This window comes from Vipera berus (assembly GCF_964194415.1).
Source record: "Vipera berus genome assembly, chromosome: 1".
NCBI lineage: Eukaryota > Metazoa > Chordata > Lepidosauria > Squamata > Viperidae > Vipera > Vipera berus.
Window position 1 is genome coordinate 222,175,623 of NC_138202.1, and position 25,366 is coordinate 222,200,988.

At 40.1% G+C, this 25,366-nt stretch overlaps 1 protein-coding gene across 2 annotated transcripts in view; it reads right to left on the bottom strand.

The window, feature by feature from the left end:
• Positions 1 to 25,366, bottom strand: part of TRAPPC12 (trafficking protein particle complex subunit 12) — an 85,674-nt gene that overhangs the window by 33,703 nt on the left and 26,605 nt on the right. For both annotated transcript variants that reach the window (XM_081324384.1, XM_081324385.1), the window contains exon 7: positions 11,852 to 11,964. In XM_081324384.1, coding sequence (XP_081180510.1) covers positions 11,852 to 11,964 — 113 coding nt within the window. The remainder of the gene's footprint in view (positions 1 to 11,851; positions 11,965 to 25,366) is intronic.

Here is a 25,366-nt window from a genome sequence, read left to right on the forward strand (position 1 = left end):
GTGGTGAAAGTGAGTCCCCTTGGAAGATTCCTCGTCTGATATTGATTTCACCAATGTTCTCCCCATTTGCTGATAGAACTGTTTTCCATTTTTGCATATTTGCTTTCAAAAATGTACAGATGTTTTTGCTGATTCCAAAGTTTTCCAAACACGCATTAATCCAACTGTGGGGTAATGAGTCAAATGCTTTCTTGTAATCAATCCATGCCATATTTAAATTTGTTTTTTGTCATTTTGCATTTTTAAGTACCATTTTGTCAATGAGCAGCTGATCTTTTGTTCCTCTTGATTTTTTATAATTTCCTTTTTGTTCTGCCGATACAAATTGTTTACCATCCGATGACTGAATACTCAATTTGCCAGTATTCTTGTAAAAAGTTTGAACGTTGTTGGCAGACAAGTACTTGGGTGGTAGTTGCTTGGTTCTGTGCTCTTTTCAGGGTCTTTCATTATCAAGTATGTTCGACCAGCTGTTAACCATTCTTCACTTGTGGCATTTTGAAGCATTCATCAAACTGAGTGGCCATGCGGTGATGGAGGCTGGTGAGGTGTTTCAACCAGTATCCATGCAGCTCGTCCAGGCCAGGTGCACTCCAGTTCTTGACCTTCTTTACTTGTTTTGCAACCATATCGGTGGTTATTACAATATTCTCCATTTTGTTTTGTGTTGCTTGTTTTTGGATATCTTTGATCCAGGAGGCAGTTTTATTATGTTCCACTGGGTTTTCCTATAGTTCTTTCCAAAAGTTTAAGGTTTTTTCTTTACATGGTAGAACAGTAGTTTGGACTTTATTTTTGTCAAGTGACCAATAGAAGAGGTGTTGGTTTCTTCTGAACTGCACGTTTTCACGATATTGATTTATTCGTCCTTCATATCTCTCAATTTTCTTTGCTGTTGCTATTACACGCTGTTTTAGGTTTTCCATGATTTCCGTTATTGTTTTTTCTTTTAAGTATTTTAATTTGCTTACATCTCCTCGTAGTTTTTTTGTGTTATTTTCAAGTCGAATTTTCCACTTTAGTGTTCCAGTGGGTTTCTTTTTTGGCATTTTATAACCCAATTCTGCAGTTATAATGGCAGCCGTACTGTACATTAGTTGGTTTGTTTCATACAGTGTGCTGGATGGGATGGAAGTTAAAATGTTGTTCACAGCATTTAGTAGAACTTTCACTGGTTTGCTATGCACTTCACGGATGGCCGGCAATCTTTTTCTTTCTGTTTTCTTTGATCTAGTTTTCAATCTTTTCTTTCAGCATTTTCGCTAGATTACTTAGCTCTACACTTTCGAGTTGTTGCACAGGGGAGTTTTGCATTTTTAAGTACCATTTTGTTGTTGTTATTGTTCTTGTTTTTACTGTATTATTATTATGTTCAACACAAAGATGCCACTGAGGTCAGCCCAATTTCTTGAAACTGCATCCATGCAATTTTTTTTAGCTATGTCATGAAAGTGGTTTGCCACTGCTGTCTTCCAGGATGTGTTTCTTATTTCCCTGTCTGGCCTCTAGTCCTGGTATTCTCTGATGGTTCACCATCTGAGAATTAATGATGCCAAACTTTCTTAGCTTTTGAGATCCACAAAGGTCAGCTACATAGTGTCACCAGCTGAGGTATTCCAAATACGGTATCTACTTTAAAAATTTGGGAACTCTGAAAATTTTCTATTGTTTTGATTGGAAAAGATAAAGGGTACAAGGCTAAAAGCTTCTATACAACAAAACTGTTCATCTTTATGTCTGGAGTATAGCTGGTTTTTATGATGATGGGGCTTATTTTTAACAATGATATCATCAACAGCCTCTATGTCCTGTTCCCAAACTGATACATATTTTTCCACAGCACCTAGAAAAATTGAGGAATGGGATGAAAAGAGTTATTCTTGTGCGATTGTGTCATTGGGAGTAATTCTCTTCACTTTCCAAATGTACTCTGAATTACAAACTACATCTTTTCTATTGAAATTCCAGTCAAATTCCAAGACCAGTGATTCAGGCACACCTTTTCTCGCTGTGTGATAGAACCGTAGTTGATTACCATAAAATGGTATTCTGATATTAAAAAAAATGAAAGTGAAATTAAAAGATTGGCATCATCTTTAGATGGGCACCTAAACATGGTGCACATAAGCCTGGGATCATTTTAGAGGTGGCATTTGCCAATCCTTGAAGAGAAGCAGTGTCTTCTCTCTTTTAAAAGTATTTGTTTTAACAATCAAACATTACAATTTGTTGCTTGATTAAGCAACTAAAAGGTGCTCCTGATTAAAGTGTTTTTAAGGTAATTAACCAACTCACTAAATGACTAAACACTACAGCTGTAATTCAAGTATTTGCAATCTTAGAAGTGTAAGATTGTCTTACCATTGGCTTGATAATCTTACAGAAAGTACCAATTATACTTCAAATGATTAAGCTGACTATGCCTCTTGAGTGTGGCAGGGGGAAAAAGACAATCTAATCAATGCTTCCACAAACAGCCTATTTTAAACCAACTGTTATTCACCTGAAGATGGTTCTTTTGGAAGCAGGAACCATGTGTCACAATAATCCCTGGAAGGCTGAAATCAATTCATAGTTTCTGTTTTTACATTCCTTTCCTCCACTCTCCAACATCTCTCCAGCTGAATGCCTGCTGGACTATGCTCCAGCCCAATACCAGTTTTTGTGATCCCAGCTAGATTTAGGAATACATTTTTCACAAAAGTGAACTGAAGAAGAAAAAAAATTAACATCTAAGCTTCAGCTTTGGTTAGCTAGAAGACAATCCCCTACTAAGCTGCCTTTCCAGGACAAAAATATATTGATTTATGTTAGGAAGAGCAGTGGTCCAAATGAAAAATAAACAACAAATCCCCAGGTGGCTCACTTTTTCCTCCCCTGGAAAGAATAATTGTTGAGGTAAAGCCCATAGCTAAATACTTAATAGAAAGGATGCACCATTTTTCACCTAAATCTGCTGATAAAGCTTTACATTTTATGAGACAAAAATGGATGCTAAGAAAACTTAAAACAAAAACAATAGGAAGGATATGCTACAATTTTGTACTAGCATATAACAGATTTAAAATATAAAATGCAAAGTGTATTCTCCAGAAAGCAATCATTTTAACATACACTGTCACAAAGTATATCCTAAAGAAGTGAAAAAACTGAATGTATAATTAGTAAAAACATTAAAGCCAACAGAGTACTGTTTCTGCAAAGCCCCTCCCCCCCAAAAAAAGTAGTCAACAAGAAATCTGGATCACAAGACACTACAGGAACTAAAGCAGCATAAATTAGAACAAGGAGATTGCAGAGAAACTAACCATATTGAGGGAATACGTTTATATACACAGCATTATTCTTGTGAACGATGTAGGCTAAATACTCATGCTTTGCACAATTATTGCTCTGGGAAGATATATGAAATCAACAAAAGGAAAGCAAAGATAAATGCCTAGTCTAGTGCTTCTAGATAAGCATCAGCAAATCATCTGCAAAGACTAACTGAGGATAATAAGCTTTTTACAAGGGGTCAGCCAACTGAACTTGCTTACTTGATTCTCTGATGATGAGAAGAAATGATGTGGCTTTTCTACCATCATTTCTAATCATCCCTGTCTTCTAATAAGATCACTAATAATAAAGGCTGAAACCTTTTGGAAGGCAGGAAGCTATGATTCTCAAATCAGACAGCACATAAACATGCAAAGAAAGAGATGCAAAATATTTGTTAATTTGGGAAAGCAGGATTTAAATACTGGAGCAATACACACACACACACACACACACACACACAAACACACGTTAGAAAGAAAAGAATTGAGTGCCAGGATAGAAAAATAAACAAACTGTTTGATATGCAAAACACTTAGCTTTCGTCGACGTCATCAGAGCAAGAATAGGAGATCTGGGAGTTTGCCTATATAGTTGGCTGCTTTTGCACCCTGCTCATTGAGCGGGTCACTGCTCTATTGACTTCAAACGGGCGTAGTGTTTCTAAATGTCCCACATTTCTTCGCGTGCTTGCAGGATCAGAAGTTGTTTTTTATTCATGGTCACTCCCCTGGTGAGTGTATACGCATCAGGCTTTGGGTTAGATATGTGGACGACACGTTTGTGATTATTAAAAAACAAGATAGTGCCAATTTTATGGATGAGCTGAACTCAGTCTATCTGGACATCCGTTTCATTGTTGAGGAGGAAGCCAATGGCTCTCTTGCCTTTTTGGATGTACTAGTCAGCCGTCAGTCCAATGGCACTCTCCATACGACCATTTACCGCAAGCCAACCCACACGGACAGAACCCTGCATTATAGGAGCAACCATCCCGTGGCACACAAAATCAGTTGCATTCGGATATTGTTTGGACGGGTTGACTTGCTCTGCAATACGGTTAGGGCCAAAGTTGAGGAGAGGAAATATCTATACCGTATATGCAGTCTTAACGGCTACCCTGCTGAGTTTGTTAGGAGATACAGCAGGACCCACAAATCTCGAAGTAGCCAATCAGATAACGTATCAGCCATGCTGACCACACGGACGACACTCCCATATATTAATGGAGTGTCCGAGGCTACTGCGCGGTTGTTAGCCCCTTACAATATCAATGTTGCCCATAGACTGGACCAAACCCTGCATGCCAGGTTAATGCATCCTAAAGAGCCACTCCCCAACGAAGAAAGATCGTCAATTATATATAGGATTCAATGTAAAAATTGCCAATGCAATTACATTGGGGAAATAACTAAGAGGCTCCATGAGCATGAGTTGGCGATCAGAAGACAAGAACAACGCTCACAGGTGTGGGCACATTTGGCTAGTTACAGCCATATGTTTGATTTTGCCAACGCTGAGGCCATAGCCCGGGATAACACCCAGGGTGGTCGGTTGCTCAAGGAGGCCTGGCTATCTGACGAAAACTCCATTAACCATCATATAGACTTTTTACCTGCTTACCAGATGCTCAGGGGATGGGAGGATGATGCTATTACTTACGACAGGCACAACGAGCCTGAACAACGCTGCAGGACCTGAACAACGCTGCTACAGGCAGAACAACAGCGATCCCCGGGAAGGATGAATCTTCAATGTGCCCTGTGTCAGACTTTGGGACATGCCTTGTATTAGATCCTGATTTGGAGGGCATAGCCACAACAATAATCTCCAGGAAGGACGAATCCACAACACGCCTGGCTTTAGGTCTTGAGACAGAGGCTCAGGGTCGACCAAAGAAGAAGGGGGGGGAGGTACAAAACAACTGCGGCTGAGTAATCAGCTCCCTGATGTGTATACACTCATCAGGGGAGCGATCATGAATAAAAAAACAACTTCTGATCCTGCAAGCACGCGAAGAAATGTGGGACATTTAGAAACGCTACGGCTGTTTGAAATCAATAGACTGGTGACCCGCTCAATGAGCAGGGTGCAAAAGCAGCCAATGATATAGGCAAACTCCCAGATCTCCTATTCTTGCTCTGACGACGTCGACAGTTTGGCCGATGAAAGCTAAGTGTTTTGCATATTAAACAATTTGTTTATTTTTCTATCTTGGTGCTCAATTCTTTTCTTTCTAACATGCACACACCCAGAATTAGCATTTTTAATCTTATTAAGTATACACACACACACACATACATACTGTACATACATACATACATATATATATATACATATACACATATGCATATGCATACACACACACTATACACACACACACACACACTATACATATATACACACACTATCTATATGTATATGTATATGTATATGTATATGTATATGTATATGTGCCATATATTTAGCAGCCAAGGCTTGTATATATACAGTGAGGGATCCCCTGCTGATTTTGTACATTTGCCCACTGACAAGGAAATGATCAGTCTATGATTTTAATAATAGGTTCATTTTAACAGTGAGAGACAGAATAACAGCAAAAAAGCCAAAAAAAAAGCATTTCAAAAAAAGTTATAAATTGATTTGCATTTTAATGAGTTAAATAAGTATTTGATCCCCTATCAATCAGCAAGAGAGCGGTCCTAATCTCAGTTTGTTACCTGTCCACAGAAGCAATCAATCAATCAGATTCCAAACTCTCCACCACGGCCAAGACCAAAGAGCTGTCCAACCATGTCAGGGAAGAAGATTGTAGACCTACACAAGGCTGGAATGGGCTACAAGACTATCGCCAAGCAGGTTGGTGAGAAGGTGACAACAATTGGTGTGATTATTTACAAATGGAAGAAACCCAAAATAACTGTCAATCTCCCTCGGTCTGGGGCACCATGCAAGATCTCACCTTGTGGAGTTTCAGTGATCATGAGAACGGTGAGGAATCAGCCCAGAATTACAAGAGGGGGATCTTGTCACTGATCTCAAGGCAGTTGGGACCATAGTCACCCAGAAAACAATTGTTAACACATTATACTATGAAGGACTGAAATCCTGCAGTGCCCGCAAGGTCCCTCTGCTCAAGAAAGCACATGTACAGGCCCATCTGAAGTTTGCCAATGAACATCTGAATGATTCAGAGGAGAACTGGTTGAACATGTTGTGGTCAGATGAGACCAAAATTGAGCTCTTTGGCATCAATTCAACTCGCAGCATTACGAGGAGGAGGAATGCTGCCTGTGACCCCAAGAACACCACCCCCACCATAAAATATGGAGGTGGAAACATTATGCTTTGGGGGTATTTTTCTGCTAAGGGGACAGGACAACTTCACCGCATCAAAGGGATGATAGGCAGGGCCATGTACCATCATATCTTGGGTGAGAACCTTCTTCCCTCAACCAGAGCATTGAAAATAGGTTGTGGATGGGTATTCCAGCATGACAATAACCCAAAACACATGGCCAAGGCAACAAAGGAGTGGCTCAAGAAGAAGTGCATTAAGGCAGAGGTCCTCAACCTTTTGGGCACCAGGAACCGGTTCGTGGAGAAGATTTTCTGTTGAGTGGAGAGTGTGTGGTTTTGTGTGCTGCCTGCATCCCACGAATGGGGCTTTCCTTGTTTGTGCGGACCGGTTGCTGGCATGTTGCAGCCCGGTACTGGTCCACAGACTGGAGGTTGGGGACCCCTGCATTAAGGTCCTGGAGTGGCCTAGCTGGTCTCCAGACCAGGTTCGAGCTGCCAAATGTCAGCCTCGAAATCTTAATGACCTGGAGAGGATCTGCAAAGAGGAGTGGGACAAAATCCCTCCTGAGGTTTGTGCAAACCTGGTGACCAACTTCAAGAAACCTCTTACCTCTGTGATTGCCAACAAGGGTTTTGCCACCAAGTACTAAGTCATGTTTTGCGAAGGGGTTCAAATACTTATTTAACTCATTAAAATGCAAATCAATTTATAACTTTTTTGAAATGCATTTTTCTGGATTTTTGTTGTTGTTATTCTGTCTCTCACTGTTAAAATAAACCCATCCATAATTTCTTTATCAGTGGGCAAACGTACAAAATCAGCAAGGGATCAAATACTTTTCCCCCTCACTGTATATATAAGCCTTGACTGCTGTGAACTGCAATAGGCACATGTATATATGACTTCATTCTTCCTTGCATTGAAATTACTTATCTAGCCATGTTAATCTGTGAAGTGCCTGCTCTTAGCGAGCTACAAAATATGGAGCAGCGTTTCCAGTGAGCTGGGATTTATTTTCATGCTCAGGAGTGAAGTCTGACACTATTTCAGGATGAGAAAAAACAGGCTTAATAACACAGTGCCATCAAGGACACATTCTCAGACCACATCTATCCCATGCATCATCCCCAAACAGAAGCCCAGAGAGACATGTCTATGGAGATTCTCAATCATCCATGTCATCCTTGTCCCAAAGATGCTTTTCAAAAGGCAACTGGACTTTGTTTTTGTTTTTCCTTTCAAGACATCCAAGAGTTCACATTCTGGACAGAGGGGACCACTGGTTTGAAAAAGGGGTCAAAGAGGTTATTTATGTTAATATCGAGCAGCCCTCTCTTAACAGAGGAGGGACATGACATCACCTATCTCCTGTTTACAATGCAGTTCTTTCAGCAATCCCACGAAGGTTCCACACCCATTTGCACTCTGTTTTATGTGACTCTGAGAGTACAGATAAGCCTCCAAGTGGCCTCAATGAGTGCTAGTGACCAGATGACTGCGCACACACACACACACAAATACATACATACATACATACATACATACATACATATATATATATCCATTCCCCACCATTCAGTCAGAACTGAAGAAGCTGCTTAGATGAGAAGTGAAATGCTTTCAAAGAAAAAAAAAACCCAAAAAAGTCCAGTTGCCTTTTGAAAAGCACCATTGGGAAAGAGAGAAAGTATCTTTCAGACTCATATTCTGGACAGGCAGATGGTCTGGTCTGTTCATGCCTTCATGTTTAAGCGGGGGTAACCGATGTTTTCCTCTCCGTTTTATTCTAATGGGTGAGTGGAGTTATTTAACTGCAGTGATGGTCTTCCTCGTATCTCTGCTTGAAGAGAGAGAGAGAGAGAGGGAGGGAGGGAGGAGAGAGAGAGAGAGAGAGAGAGAGAGAGAGAGAGAGAGAGAGAGAGAGAGAGAGAGAGAGAGAGAGAGAGAGAGAGAGAGAGGCCCAACACAAGATTAAGCTAATTGGGAAGGCCTTTGCAAGGTCTCTCTGTCTGGGGCCTGGGCAAAAGGGACAGAGTCTGACCTTTATAACCTATTGCCATGAGGGGAAAACTGAAACTGAAAAAGATACGCTGGATATTTATAAGAATGTACCTGCCAACAGCCGTAGCATCCAGATCTTGTGATAGTTCTGGAGCCCACAACAACAGGGTCAGAACAGACTCACTAAGCAGCAGTTGTTGCTAGGGCTGTGGCAAGTGCTGCTGATTCAGGCAGCTCTCCTAAAGACAAAAGTCCTCCAATATGGCCTCGGGAACTGCTCTCTTGATTCTCCTGCGTCTGATTTTTTTACAGAACACATTTGGTCAGCTTCATTTTCTCTTCTTCTCTCTCTGCCAACCCCCACATCAGCTAGAACAACAAGGACATACAGACATACAGTATGTTTTCTTCTTCCCGTGCCTAGTGTGTCACTCTTTAAAAATTAAACACTCTCTCCGAACTCTCTTGCAAGCTGGTTCCTCACAATTAAAAAAAATCTCTCTCACACACGAAAATAAAACCAATAAACAAAGCTTCCCAGTAAATATTCCGCATTCTTCTACCAACAACACCTTAATAATTAGAGAAGCATCCCAGAAGGCCACTGAATATGTCCCTGAGCTCCTGAATAAAATAAAACCTTGGCTGTTTTCCTCCACAGCAGAGGTTAGCAGTCTTCTTCCCGACAGAGAAAAGCTGGGGGAAAAAGCTCGGAAGAAGATCCCCCAGCACCTTATTTGCAGCACCCTAATATTATGTTTCTTGAAATTTGGTGGGAAAATGGCGATTTGCAGTTATCCAATTCTAATTTCTTTTCCTCAGATGAGGAAAGAAGTGAAAACAGGAGGCCTCTGGGAAGCAAGCAAGCCTCTCGTATTTCCACCCTCAGCCTAACCCCCAAATCCACAAAACGCATCTCAGATCCTTCGTTATTTTTTTAAAAAAAATTCAGTCGCATAATAAGGGAGAGAGCAGGTTAGAGGAATTGAGAGTAGTTTGTCTCTGAAAGTCTTCCCGCTTTCATTGAGATTCTGATAAATTTGAAAGTCCTAGCAAAGATCTGCCCCCTCCACTTTCTGAGATGATATCACTGTTTTTATGTTAGCACCTCAACATGTTTGTTGGTTGGGGAAACTATATTGAACTATACTGACATGCACATAAGCATGTAAACACACACAAACACACTCCAGCAAAGCTTCCTAACCTTACCCTCCAGAAATCCAATCTGAAAGAAGTATAGCAGCACTCCATTACTTAGCCTAGAACTAATTACTCCCAAAGCAGCAAAGAAATAGCTGACTGGCCTAGGATAACAGGATTGCATTGAACTTCTGAGTCCCTAAATAGTCAGTAAAAATTATCAGCCAGAAAGGGAAGGACCACTCATGCCTCCAGCAGCAAGTATAGGTAGTCTTTGTCTTACAACCATTCCTTTAATGACTGTTCAAAGTTACAACAGCACTGAAAAAAGTGACCTATAACCGTTTTTCACACTTACAACCACCGCAGCATTCCCCATGGGTCATGCAATCAAAATTCAGATTCTTGGCAACTGGCATGTATTTATGACAGTTGCAGTGTCCCAGGTCATGTGATCATTTTTGTGACCTTCTGATAAGCAGAGTCAATGGGGAAGCCAGATTTGTCAGATGTGCTAATAAATGGGGGTCCTCAGCGGGGATTGTTTTTCTGCGCACACATCGAAGGGGCAGATTTCAACCAAAATGGACAACCTCCAAGCTACCCCAGTTCCAAGGTAAACTGTACTCAGTAACTAACTGGCATTCTGTGCAGTTTGCATAGCAATGGTGACACACAGCACACCCCTAGTGCTGAGCTAGCTGTACAGGCCCTTCACTTGCTCCCATGAGACCATGAAAACCCCAAACCTAAGGACTTCCTCCTCAAGATGGAGCATAACCACATCCAAAGGCAAAGTTGATAATGTTGTGATTCCGTGCCAGCCAGTGGACCCGGCAGCTGAGTCCGGGAATCAGAGAAGGAGGAGGAGGGGCCTGGAGAGCCATCAGAGTTGGAAGAAGGCTCTGATGAGCTCCAGGACTTACAATCTGATGAAGAGCCTGGCCCCTCCTCTCGTGCTTAGGCTGAGACCCAGCTGTGCTGGGAAGCTGAGTCAGACTCTGAGGACTCACAGCTGGAAGACATCATAAACAACAGGCAACAGGCAACAAGAGCAGGACAGAGGGAGGCAATGGGGCGGCTCCAAGGGAGGAGGAGAAGGCACTGAGAAGCCACGCCTTGGGGCTGCATAATAAAAAGGAAAGGTGTGGGCGGTGCTGGTTGCTGAAGGCAACTGTTTGCAAAGGACTCAAGTTTCATGGAATTATGTTCTATTTGCCTTGCCTGTGTTCTGTTTGCCTTTGCTTTTGGGACATTTTGCAGGTTTGTAAATAATAAAAAGGGTTTGTTTTTCCTGCATTTCCAGCCTACTTGTTAAAAGAAGGGTTTGTCCTTGTGAGTTAACAAGGACTCACATAGGCTGGGACAGAACAGATATAATCCTGAAAATGACAGGTTTCAGAATTAACAGCTATTCCATCTTGGATGGAGTCTCAATTTATGTCTCTTCACTAGACCCTAACTGCCTCCAGGTTTTCTCCCATTTGGTTTGGGGTAGAGATATATAATGGGGGTTCATCTGTGTATTGAAGATACTTCACCTAAATCAGTGGACGACTTTATCCAATGGCTCTCCTATGACAAAAAGATGAAACATTGAGGGATCTTTTAATATATTAAAACATCAACTGAAGAATAAAAGAAATATCCACAATATAGATAAAGAGGGTACTAGAATTCAGATTCACCCAGTGAAACTTACTGCATTTTTTTGCCATTCTATGCATGGTCATGAAATTAGAATCTCAGGTGAAAGCAAAATAGAATCATCAGCATTCACATTCTGGTTATCAGCCAGTTTACAAAGAGAAAACATTATCACAAGAAGCTAGAAATGACAGCCTCCTTTTAGGCTCCAAAAGTTCAAGTGCCTTTGCATCGTATTTGCATATGGATAGTTGAAACTTGATGTTTGTTCCGAGCAAGGTTATAAATCATTTTTTGCAAGTCTGGGCTCCCTCCAGCTGAGTAGAATTTGATTTCCAGAATTGGTCAGCCAACACTTCCACCACTGAAACATCTAAGAGCTCAGTCTTATACATCTGCTTTACCTCAAGTGTTTCACGGGCTGTCTAAAGGAACATTTACCTTTGTGCAGATTGTTTTCATATTGTGTAGTCTATCAAGTGACTCCTGAGGATTCCCAAGATACTGTTGAAGTTCTGCGTGCAAAATCCGCATTGAAAATGGAACCATGGACCCTAAAAATAACAAAATATGCAGGTTACTATTTTCCAGCTATCACAATTTCTTTATAATGGCAGTTAGAGAGAATCTCTATTTTAATCAGCATGAATTAGGGCAGAAATATTATATTAACATTATTCATCAGGTCTTTTTTCAGGCTGAATGCTGGACTAGGAAAAGGCTGTGAATATAATCTGATTTCAGCAAAGCTTTTGAAAAGGTTCCACATGTCATTCTTCCTGACAAGCTACTACAGGGTGATTTGCATGACACTACAGTAAGGTGAACCAATAGCTACCTAACTGCACACAGAGAGTCAGCATTAATGATACCATGTTGAGTCAGAAAGTTGTAGCTAGTGGGGTTCTGTAAGGATCAAATCTGAGCCTAGTATTAATGACCCAGAAGATGGTAATGAGGGGCTCCTTATTAGCTTTCTGGATGACATAAAATTGGGAGGTCTGGCTGACATCCCAGCATGGTAGTCAATTTTAATGGGATGGAAGACTGGATGGAGAGGGATAAGATGTCCTTCAACAGGGAGAAACGAAAACTACCACCCTTCAGAAAAATACAGGACACATATACTCATGGCTTGGAAATCCTATATCTGAAAAGGGCGTAGGTGTGGTCAGTGACAAATCAGCAGTGTGAGTCAGCTGCTAGAAGGGCTATTGTAACTTGGTGCTGAATTAGCAGGCAGAGGTTGTATCAAAGCCACCAGATGCCATAGTTTCTCTCTATTCCATACTGATGAAACCACACATTGCACATACAAGTGTCATGGTTCTGACAGATGAAACTCTTCAAAAGAACTCTGAGGCATTGTTTACCTTAAAGAATCTTTAATTTGAGTAACGTAAGATCGGCACTTACATAATCAAAGCCAAAAACTGAATTCCCCTCCCCTGGGCACATACTATCCAAGCACAATTCCCTCCTCCGATTTACAGTCATAAATCACATTCCCCCAATTAATTTGAAGCCCAGGCTTCCTCTCCAGCTTGCCAATTCTTTATCAGCTCTGATTTCAACAACCTTGATTCTCATGCTAGGTTCAGTGTTGTTATGTCTAGTTGGACTCTCATTCACATCCCCCCTCCTCAACATCATCTAACTCTAAAATTGGGTATGTGTAGTTTAACGAAGAGAAGGGTGAGGGGTGACATGATAGCAGTGTTCCAATATCTCAGGGGCTACCACAAAGAAGAGGGAGTCAAGCTATTCTCCAAAGCACCTGAAAGCAGGACAAGAAGCAACGGATGGAAACTAGTCAAGGAGAGAAGCAACCTAGAACTAAGGAGAAACTTCCTGACAGTTAGAACAATTAACCAGTGGAACAACCTGCCTCCAGAGGTGGTGAATGCTCCAACACTGGAGGTTTTTAAGAAGAGACTGGACAGCCATTTGCCTGAAATGGTATAAGGTTTCCTGCCTGAGCAGGGGGTTGGACTAGATGACCTCCAAGGTCCCTTCCAACTTTATTACTATTACTATTATTATTATTATTATTATTATTATTATTATTATTATTATTATTATTATTATTATTATTATAAAAGCGAAAGGAAGAAAATGGCTACATTTCCATCTGTTGCCAATGCAAAAACATTGATGTTAGCAGTGTTGACAACAAGTCTGACAAGTTGAGAGAGGGTTTAGAAAAAGTCAAACAATGAAGACATGCATTGTGAAGGCTTTCCAAAGACATGATAGTCGTGTTCAATTCTGATCTTATGAATGCAAACCAAAGTATAGTTTTAAATTTCACATATATATGGAATTTGGGCTTCCAGTTCTTGTAACTTATTATCAGCGGTCCCCAATCTTCACAGCTTGGTGGGCAGGGGGGAGGAGGGAACTGGGCCGTGCAAGTAGCGGGCCAGTGCACAGTATGCAGCTCAATTCGCGTAAGCAGTGGGCTGGTGTGTGTGTACACAGCTTGACTTTTACAAGTGGAGCTCTGCCTGTGCACCAACCCGCTGCTTGCGCAAGTTGAGCTGTGTGTGTGCATGCGCCAGCTCAACGCTCATGTGGCCCAGTAGTGGGCTGCAGCCCGGGGTTGGGGACCCCGATCTATATTATCCTCCAGAATTATTAAGCTCTTGAAATGTATAAGATTCATTACCCAAAAAGTTTATAATTCTTTAGAAACAAAGATAAATTCAGCAAATGATTTTTCTCACATCCTTCCATTATTTTTTTCTTCCAGAAAGCTTTTGTAACCAAAATACAAACCCTGAGCAAAAAAGCAAGCAAAAAAAAAAAATAGCCTTCATCCAGCTAAAGATCAAGATTTTAATATTACACATGTAATAAGCTAGACATTATTAACTTTGCATTCGGTGACAATATGGTCTTAGAATATTTATAACAGAGCTTAACTGGATTTACTTACAAGTATGTATATTCTGGAATATTCTAAATGCCACAGCTATTTTAAAGTGTACTGGAGCTTTGATATTTAGGCTAAATCTAATCACCCAATGACCTCTAATTAATGCTGACTACTTACCAATTCAATGTTATTCTGGTAAGAATAGTTAAGGGAGAGCGCATTGTTTTTGGCTCCACTCTTCCTCAAAGTATAACTGAAATCCCTTCAGAAGGATAAAATGCAGGTCACATTCAGAGGCTCTGCTCTGGGTACCCCTGCCAAGTGGTTAGGTAGGTGACTACAAGATAGAGGCTCTTCTTACTTATGGAAGAGTCTTTTTTAAAACAGAGGTCCAGTTGTTTGATGCCTGTCATGCTGTTCCCCAGAGGATTTCTGCTCTTTCAACAATTATTTCCCCCAGGAAGGCATGACACTGGCTCACTCTGAAAACACAGAAGATGGACGGAGACATTATTTTTCTCCTAGGCATTTTCACTTCGAACACTTTAGCTGCAAGATTAGTATCTATCTATTATGATTATGATGGCTTCTGTCTTTGCTCCTCTTTCTTTTATTGGGAGTGTATGTGCCTATGTTGTAATGCTACTTTCTATGTGCAGACTGCTGCTTGGTGGCAACATGCAGATGAGGTGTCTCCACAGTGGTGCTTGTTCTGAGGAATAATCACTCTTCTGTGGCACATCAGGTCCCATTGTCAGTTGTTCAGATATCCTTTTCAAATTCTTCTTTTTTAAAAAAAATGTTGACCTTTCCCAGTTCTTAACATCCCATGGCCTGTTCTTTTTAATTGACTTTTTTTGAAAAGCATTTGGAAGCTACAGCTGGTCTACAATGCAGCAGTACAGACAGTTTAGAAGTTTCTTGTTATGGTTATCACTGCTCTGCAAGCTGCACTGGCTCCCTATAGGCTTTTGGGTGAGATTCAAGATGCTCGTTGCCACCTATAAAGACTTCCATAGCATACAGCCAGGCTATTTGTGGGGCTACTTTTCTCCCCTCATTTCTGCTTTTCCCACCAGATCTAGCAGGAAGAGCATGCTCCATATCCTTTCCATTAAACAATGCCATTCTGGAATATTACCTTTTGGGCGGCAGTGCCTGCCCTATGGAATAGGATCCCTCCAGAGGTTAGGATGGCCCCAGCCCTATTATCCATTCATAAGGCATGAAAGATCGGGTTGTTCCCTCAGGCGTTTGGGCCATGTGGTTAGGGGAGCTCTGCTGGTTAATGTTGGTCAGGGCTTTTTTTCTCATAGAACGCTCAGAACGGAGTTCCGGCACCTTTTTTGGATGGAACCTTGTAGGGTAGGCAAGGCAGGTTGCATGACATGTGTGAGTTCCGGCACCTTTTTCTTTTACAAAAAAAGCACTGATGTTGGTTAATGTTATTCTTTATGAATAGGATTGTGTTTGTGGCCTCATGTTGAGTTGGGTTTTGTTAAACTATTATTATCTTTAATCCTGCATGTCTTCCTGGGATAACTTCCCTGGACGCTTCCCCAGATACCTTTCCAGATGTCAGCTTGCAGGAAGATGAACCAGTTCCAGGCACATCAGGAGGGGAATTGGTCAATGGCTCCAAGCAGATGTCTGAGAGGGATTTAGCTCAAGCACAGCTGCAGCAGGACAGCCCTGAGGCTTCAGGTAGGGAAAGCATGCAGCTGCAGCAGGTCAGCGATGAGGAAGAAGAACTGCCTTCGGCACCTGATCCAAGAACATGTAGGGTGTCAACGCTGCTAACATCGAATGTTCTTGCTTTGACAACATATGGAGAGGCAGCCTTTTTCTTTAACTTGTGTGTTACTCTTAGTTAGAATTAGATGATACTAGCAGCGGGGAGGAGGTAGAATGTGTACGGGAATTAGTTAGACATAACAATATCGTAGTAGTGCATGATTCAAGACTGTTTGAAATAAGAGATGATAAGAAATGGTGGGTTGGAGAACCGGAGGGAAAGTCTGCATTTCAAACTAATTGGAGAATGTGATTTATGACTGTTAATTAGATGAGGGAATTGTGCTTTGATACTATGTGTTCAGGGGAGGGGAATTCAGATATGTGCCGATGCCATGCTACTCGAATAAAGATTCTTTAAGGTAAACAATGCCTCAAAGTTCTCTGAAGAGTTTCATCTGTCGGAACCATGACATTGGGCAAAGAAAAGGCAGAAGCAGCAAAGGTCAGCCAGATTACTCTCAAGAAGGCACCCTTGCCCTTTTGATGGGTTGCACCAGAGGCTGGCTACTTAGCACAGCAGACAGATGGAGATGATGCTGAGAACAATGTGTTTGTTTTTTTACTACGTGTTCTTGCCTTGAATTTCAGATTGTGTCTCTTCAGCTGTTTCCTTTGCCTTGTGTTGCCTTGCCTTGGCCTGTAGATTTGCCTGTCTTGGAACTTGTCTTCGCCTTGGAAACATGCTTTGGCCTAGTGGACTGGACATGCCTTTACCTTGAGGACTAGTGTTGGCTTTATTTGAGAACCCTGTGAAACTCATTGGGGTTGAGTTGCTGCCAGCACAGGGAATTACCGGGGAATACCAATACAGGCTCGGAAGCCTTAATAAAGACTCCTTAGACCCATGGTGTGTGTATGTGCATGAGTGGGACAGCACACACCCAGAGTCACTGTGAGAGATGGACAGCCTTATAAGTTATTTTCAATATATTAAATAAATTTATCTTTGCCTAATGGATGGTCTTTTATAAGAAATTCATTTGGACTAAACACTCATGCTATGCTGTAAAAATAAATAATTCAAAGCAATTATTGTTTACACAACATTACAGATAAATCTGCTGTGCAAGAAGTCGGCAAGGAGAAGGCACAGGCAGTCAGTAGCAGTCTACCAGCCTGATTTTCTCTCTTTTCCAGTGACCTCCATAACTCTCTTAATGCCTTTTCTCTCCAAAACAGAAAATGAGCTTCTCTTCTATGCCATCAGATCTGCGTTGTCAATTTACTTCGTACTTCTATCTCATGGTCTTGGTTCCTAAACCACTCCTTTGTTGCCTTCTTTACCCACAAGTATCTTTTCTTAAACCATTAGTGAATCAAAAGTTTCAATCTACAGACAGATGGATATTCCACAGATTTATTTTTTTAAAAAAGAAACAAACCAAGAAGACAATATTAATTCTGATACTAGTTATTAAACAAAGTTAATGATCCTATTTGCTGCTTCATGGCAGGCCAACTTATTAGTACAGAGGTTATTATCCAATGGAAATCCACAACCTGATCACAAAGATGTAGCACCAGAGGTAACCCCAAAGCTTCATTTTAAAGCAATGAATAAAAGTTTGCAGCCAAGCTAAACCACAGTCAATCTCTGACAAAAATGAAGCTATTACTTAGTCCATTTTCACTTCTTAGGGTTGAGGTAAGGCATACTATTCTCTACTGGAAGCAGAGCAGCAGCTCTGGCTGATACCGAAAAACAGTGATATATACATCAGTAACACCCAAGGATCCAAACTCTGGGAGGAGTCTGAATGTGTTCTAAAGAGTACAGGCACCTAAGCCAGGGGTATCCAACCCCCGGTCCGTGGACCAGTATCTGTGGCATGCCAGCAACTGGTCCACACAAACAAGCAAAGCTCCACGCACAGGATGTAGCCAGCACACAAAACCACGCACTCTCCGGTCTGTGGAAAAACCTCTCTCCACGGAACCGGTCCCTGGTGCCAAAAAGGTTGGGGACCTCTGCCTTAAGCACCTCTACTTTTGAGCTTGGAAAATGTGTCATTTCTCACTCTAATTACATCCTAATTAGGTGAAATGACAATCAGGGCTCTTTAAGTTCAACGTTCTTGGAAAATACAGTTAAAATTCAGAAGATACTGAAGATTATTATCTTAGAAGAAAAGGGACATCTTTGTCAGTTGTATTATAATAGGCAATCATTATTTTTCTGCTTAAAAAGCCCACTTCATACTAAAAATATACGTCTGTCTCTCACATTAAAGAACACAAATAAGGTTATCAAAATTTAAATACAGAGACAGAATATGACAGAATGGCTCCAATAGCAGAACAGAAAGGAAGCCATTCCCCTTAATCTGCTGTCTTCCATATATTTTCAAAAAGGTCTCCTGAGGGTGGAGAACAGACGAAAGTCATGTTTGCAGAGAAGATGTCTGCCTTTATCAACTAAAAATTAATGTTTACAAATCGCTGAAAGCGTGTCCATACATAACTGCATTTAAATATTTGCATTTATTTGCTTGTATTTCAGTTTGTCAGAATCCTGATCCGATTATAAAACCAAAGAAATTAGCTGGCAATCGCAAACAATTTTATAATTGTGAAGCCTGAGGTATCAATCTTTTAGATTTTAAGTGAGAACAATAATAAAAATACTGCAACGCCTTCGCTATTGTAGTGCTTGCCTTCTGGAATAATATCTCTGCAGAGGACCCTTTGGCTCCCACCCTGATGGGATTCTAGAAATCTTTAAAAACTTGGGTGTTCTCCAAGGCCTTCAAGTAAAGTGCGGTGGAGTTCCTGTTGTTTGTGCTTTTTGTGGGATCATGTTTTGTCTGCATATATTTACTCCTCCTCCTCCTCTTCCTCCTCCTCCTCCTCCTCCACCTCCACCTCCTCCAGACTTTTAAAGTGTTAGCTGCCCAGAATCATTCTGGGTGGCTTTAAAACAAAGAAATAGAAGTCTATGAGGTAAAGCTTTGGGAGTACAAGGGTAAGCGACAGTTTAGTAAAAGTTTTTGGAAGATACATGGTTGTGTGCTACTGTCATGGAGTCTGTAAGGTGTTTGGATGCATGTGTGTGAGTCTGAGAGAAGGATAGTGTCTGGTCAGGTTTAAGAACACAAAGACCTCCAGAAAGGGGATCAGCTAACTTTCAAGGACAGAACACAAGGCTAAGGAGGCAGAAAGGCCACGCACTAATAGGACACTTCCTCTTGCATCATCAATAAAGACTCATCAACTCAACTGACAAAAAACAATCAAGTGACAGAATCACAGGAAGTGCTGACTGAGGTTTTAACAGATTTAAGAGAGCATTCAATCAGAATATCAGTTGAAACAGGAAGATTTTGATTTGTTTCTCTGTGGCAGCACACAATTCTTCTGCCAAGGTGTTTCTTTCAGCTTCCTCTGATTGAGAACGAAGGAGCTAGAGAAAAAGCAGCTAACATGGGAAAACAGCAATGAGGACCCAGATTGTTGGGGGCAATTAAGCTGACTTTGTAATAATGCCGCTTGGGATGTGTGTGAAAGCCCTAATAAGCAGGCATATACATAGAATGAAGGCTACTGCTAAGCTTGTAAGCCGCCCTGAGTCTTCGGAGAAGGGCGGGATATAAATGGAATTAAAATAAATAAAATAAAAATAAATAAAACCATGTTATACCTATAGGAAACAAAAAACTATAGAAAAGGTTTTTGCTGGATCCCAAATGGTGAAAAGATGTCCTTTCAACAGAATTATTTTTGAGCATCTTAATCTATAGAGTGATAGAAAAAATTCAGAATAGCTCTAAATATATATAGAAGCGTTTAAAATAGTTAATTTGTTTAAAATAGTTAAACATTAAATGAAGAGAAGAATTCTTTTTACCCAGCAATTAAAAACAAAGGCAAATGCTACACTACAAATGTGGTACCTTCTAACCTTCTATCCTTTATGAATCTTAAAGTAAACAGAAGCAAATTTTTACAACACAGTCATCAACTGTTAATAAGGATAAATGGACAAAATCTGAGAGTCAACACAAATCCAGCCAGGTGACCTTGGGCCAGTCACACTCTCTGAGCCCTAGAAAGAAAAGCAATGTCAAGCCACTTCTGAAATCTTTCCAGGAAAACCGTAGTGACTAGTCCAGGCAGTTTCCAGGAATCAACACTGACTCAAAGGCACCACCCTATACACAAGTGTAATATACAAAAGTGTACTACAAGGATTTTCTACAGTGTGTATTTTCTTTACAACTTCCAGTGTTCTTATTGTCTCTTTCAAGTGGAGTTAGCCATCCATAATTAATAGCAGGAGGATTTTATACCTTTTGCCTCGTTTGCATGTCCAAACATCGCTTCTTCACATAAGTGAAACATACAAGAGCAAAAGTGGGTTTAACTGGAGAATTATATGGGTGTAACTTAAAAAATACACTCTTTCATGTCTGTAAAGCATCCCTAGCACAGTTTCTCACTGTATTAAAAGAGTACTGAAATCTTTCAGGTGCTCATATATAGGCAAGAAATTCCTTCAGTTATAATGCACTATTATAATCTTTATACAAAATACAAATAAGCTATCAGTTGATCTTGAGGACCTACTCATTTACCACAGAAACTGAAGCTGTTATTACTGGTACCACCTCCCTTCCAATCTTGATGCTTGATTATGATGGCACCGGTAGCAGCACTCATCAAGCATGAGTACACAACCAGTTAGCTCCTGGTAAGATTGACACATGCTCCCAAAGAAACAGGAAAAAAGCATCGAATAGGTAAAAGTGGAATGCTTGGCATAATGTAAACAGCAACAGTCTAAAGCAGGGGTAGGCAACCTTGGCTCTTTTATGACTTGTGGACTTCAACTCCCAGAATTCCTGAGCCAGCATGGCTCAGCTTGGAAACCTCTCCCTTTCCCCTCAGCATGGCTGGCTCAGGAATTCTGGGAGTTGAAGTCCATGAGTCATACAAGAGCCAAGGTTGCCTACCCCTGGTCTAAAGGGGGAAAAAAAGGGTGGGGCACCCTTATATTTTATTCTACTTTCTGTTTTTGTCCAGTTTCCCTTAAGTTCCAGTCCTGAAAGGCTTCAGATAACAAATATTGCCCATCCTGAATTTTTTTTTGCTTGCATCAGTTATGGTCACCAGCAGCAATAAAGAGCAACCCACTGCTTTTGTAGCAGATGAGCCAAGCTATTAAGAGCTGTTAGAGGACTAGAGACAAGATGTGTGTTGGGAAACAAAAACTGACCAGGAGAAAAAACTTTACCCTATCCCATGCTGATTATACAGCAAAAAGAAACTAAAAAAGTGTTTTGAATTTAGAATAGAATAGAATAGAATAGAATAGAATAGAATAGAATAGAATAGAATAGAATAGAATAGAATAGAATAGAATAGAATAGAATAGAATAGAATTGAATTGAATTCTTTATTGGCCAAGTGTGATTGGACACACAAGGAATTTGTCTTTAGTGCATAAGCTCTCAGCGTACATACAAGCAACAATGCTCACAATATTAGATTTTCCAGGATTAAAATAATCAAAAGCACCAGCAGTGTGGTAGACATTTGGGCTACATTATTTGAAGTTTTATTTTGTTGATTAGTTTAGCATAATTATTTTTTAAGAACATCAGTGATAATAATTGGAAGCTTGGTGGAAAACATTCTAGTTTATAAGAACTGGGGGAAAAAGGCAAAGTAATCCCAGAAAGCGCTTTAATTATAAGGATCTCCTAGGAACACCCCCTTCCTTGTACAGAATTTTGCACAGAAGATTTTTAGCAGCAGATATGATGGTAGGATGCTGCTGCTTCCACTAGAGGGAAACCCAAGGCATTTTTGAAATGTGCCTACGGTGAACAGGGAGAACAACCCCAACAAAATAAGCTGCCTTATCTGGTTTTTGATCTGCTATTTTTTCCAAAATAGTGTTAGCTTCATAGTTTTCAGATTTTTGGAAACACATATAGAAGAAAATAGGTAAAATGGGGCAAGAGTAAGAAGCGAGCAAGAAGCATTTTGAAGCAAAAAAGGGTTTTTCAAGCTTCTGTAACAGATAAGACAAGCATGCAATTGCATAGTTCTTAAAATCAAATGTATCAATGCATCAATCATGTTCCAAGTTCTCAGGAGCCATATTTTAAAACTGGCTGCTGTTTAAACCCCCCTCCTTTTAAAATTTATTTCTATATTTGCAGCAAATTGTAAGCCTAAAGCCAAGGATGATCTCACTGAATTACGAACAGATGTCAGAGAGAACAGTGAATTAGCTGCTATTTCCTAGATCCTGCAGGCAAGTACTTCTCAAAACTAAAAGAATCAGCTGTTCATAATCCCCACACCCACCTACCCTTAGACTTTCTTTAAGGAAAAGAAATAACTACATTCCCACGTGTCACCCTTTTTTTTCCTTCTGAACAAAGATTGGACCTAGAATATACAGCTGACGTTCACACAGAATTTCAGTTTTAATAAAGAGAGTCTACCTTACTTGTTTAGCTGTTCAGACATAAATAATGCACACATCCCTTTTCAGTCACCTCTTGCTTAAGCTACGTAGATAGGGCTAGCCGGCTGGCCGTTTGGCTGTCAAAAAGGAACAGAGGCTGGAACATCAAAGAAGCAGAATGGCATCACTGCTTCTGCATTCTTTATTATTAGCTGCAGGTTTGGTCCCTGAGCTGATGTATAATACCTTAAACGCAGTGGGTACTTTTTCAGAAATTCAGTACGATTCATTTACAATTGAGAAGACAGCAACAAACAAAGGAAAACAGAGATTCAAGGAATTCCAGCATTACTAAGGATGCAATTTTTTTCCAAAATGAAGAGATAGATCTTAATGTTCTATAATAGTCATCCAGGTTTATATTTCAATGTAGTTTACATATAATCCCACAAGCTCTGTTTGTAAATTAACAGTTCTCAAAAATGATGGTGACACAAGGTCTCCTAAACAAAGATTTGGCAAATGCCAAAAGATATGAGAGTATCTTGACAGGAATAACTGAGGCACAACACCTGATTTTTTTTATATATATAAAAAATACAACAGATTAGGGCTACCTATAGCAACCCAAGAATAGTAAGGAAAACAAAACGTAACAGCCTGACAATGTTATGGCATGACTGCAGGCTTATGCCTGACGTCTTTGTTCAATTCCTTTGAAAATCAACAATTCACTTGGATGCTAGATTCTCTGCCATGTATACTGTAACACCACTAGGTGAGAAAAAAGGTAAACTTTCCAACCCAACAGTTCTACCTTTATTTATTAGCATGGCCATGTTAAGAAAATACATAATTTGATATTTCTGAGAACAGAACAATAGAAAAATGTTCTACTGCTCATCATTTAAAAATATATTTAATGCTACCTTGAGTACATAAGTTGTGATCACAATTTCTGAAGCCGTGCATTTTAAAACTAAGGGGTCAATTCACACCTTTTTTTTCAGCCGCAAAATAACAAATAAACCACTATGTGGAATTCTATGTCTTCAAACAAAGGTAAAGACATAGACCTCACCATCTTGCCCCTTGCCCTTACATAAGGTTTTTAAGGGAAGAATTAGCAGATGCATGATTTTAAAAGACCAGGCCCCACGTCATGCAGTGATCAAATAGAATAATGCATAGTCAAATTAAAATCCTAGGGCTTTTTCAAATCTTGGCATAGCAATTTCTTGACAGAAAAAGAGAACGGGGAGACAGAGAAATCAGGTGCTATTAGTACTTTTTTCCTTCGGCAAAATCATCAACTGACTGTCATAATTAACTTCTACTCTTTGCTGAAGTGATCAATAGAGTAGCCACTGAGCGGTAACTATCTACTAAAATTTAACCTGAAAAAAACGGTTTTATGTCTGAAACAGTTTTCTGGGCCAGGCAATCAACAGAAACTTGTGCTGAGCAATGGTGGCTTACAAATCTAAAGTCATATAAAATCCTCATTTCCCAAACTTGCATATCTGCAATTTGGTACAGTGCAGCAGTGAATCCTTACTCTCCATAGCACACAGTCATTTTTATATCAGCAGCATAAGATATTTGTCACAAAGAAATGAGTAGGTAAGAATGCACACGCATATGGATCCATCACGTTAAACATCCTACCCGCAGTAGATTATATACGTGTATTGCATATTTGCTCCCCTCAGCAAGCTTTTGCACACTCTTTGAAGCTTTACTATGTAGATTAAAAAACAAGTTCCTAAGAAGCCAGGTTTATTCAGCCAAAATAAAGAAAATTAGCTTAATCTTAGTTAATGAAAGGAGATATGAGAAAATTAGGATTCAAGAGAAGCTGAGGTAAAATACATTTGATGTGTTAGTAAAGTTGATAGGATAGTTGGGCAACTGAGATGCACTTTGGCACATAAAAAGGAGAAAAAAATCAGAGAGGGGAAAAATGAAATAAAAGATAGATATTTAATAAGTCTACTTATACAGATGCTAAACAACAGCTACATAATTCCTGGATATTCATAAGATTCTAGGCTGAAATGTACATGCTGTTCCAAAATAAATATACTGTATTTAATTCAATGAATATTTTGAATTGATCTAAATTGCACCCATGAATTAAATGAAATATATTTTCTACCACTTTCATAACCATTATTTATTTGCATCTTGACATATTTGATTGCAAAGTGCATTTTAATTGCCTAATTCTTTTAACTATTGTGAATCAAAATGAGATAAATAAATCAAAGATTTTACATTTATGCGTGTTATATGGAAAAAATGAAAAGAAAATTAAGCAACCATCAGCATATTATCAAGGATGATGATTACTGCATAGTAGCTAAAGCATCTTTATACTTCATGTTTGTTTTTTAAATTAAAATTAGCTACTTAATGACAACAGTTCAGATGTCTTTTGCTATTCTTTTTCCAAGGCATATTTTCAAATATACCCTTTGCATCTCTCAGGTCATGAGGATAAAATAGATTTATTTATTGCTGGGTGCCAGGTGGGTGTGGCTGACTGGGTGGGCATGGCTGCAGTGCTGACTGGGTGAGTGTGACCGCGATGGGTGTGGCCACCTCAATGATGCTTGTGGGGATGGACGCCTGTGGGGGCCGGGCAGGATTGGGGAGATCCAGGGGGGTCTCTGGCGGGTGGGGTTCATTGTCCTCACTGACAGGAAGTTTCTCCTTAATTCTAGGTTGCTTCTCTCTTTGTTCAGTTTCCAACCATTGTTTCTTGTCCAACAATACAGAGAAATTGTTTGATCTAACATACCTGCCACCCTCTTTTGCATAAAGACCAGATGTATACCGATTGTCTCTTGGATTTGATTACAAT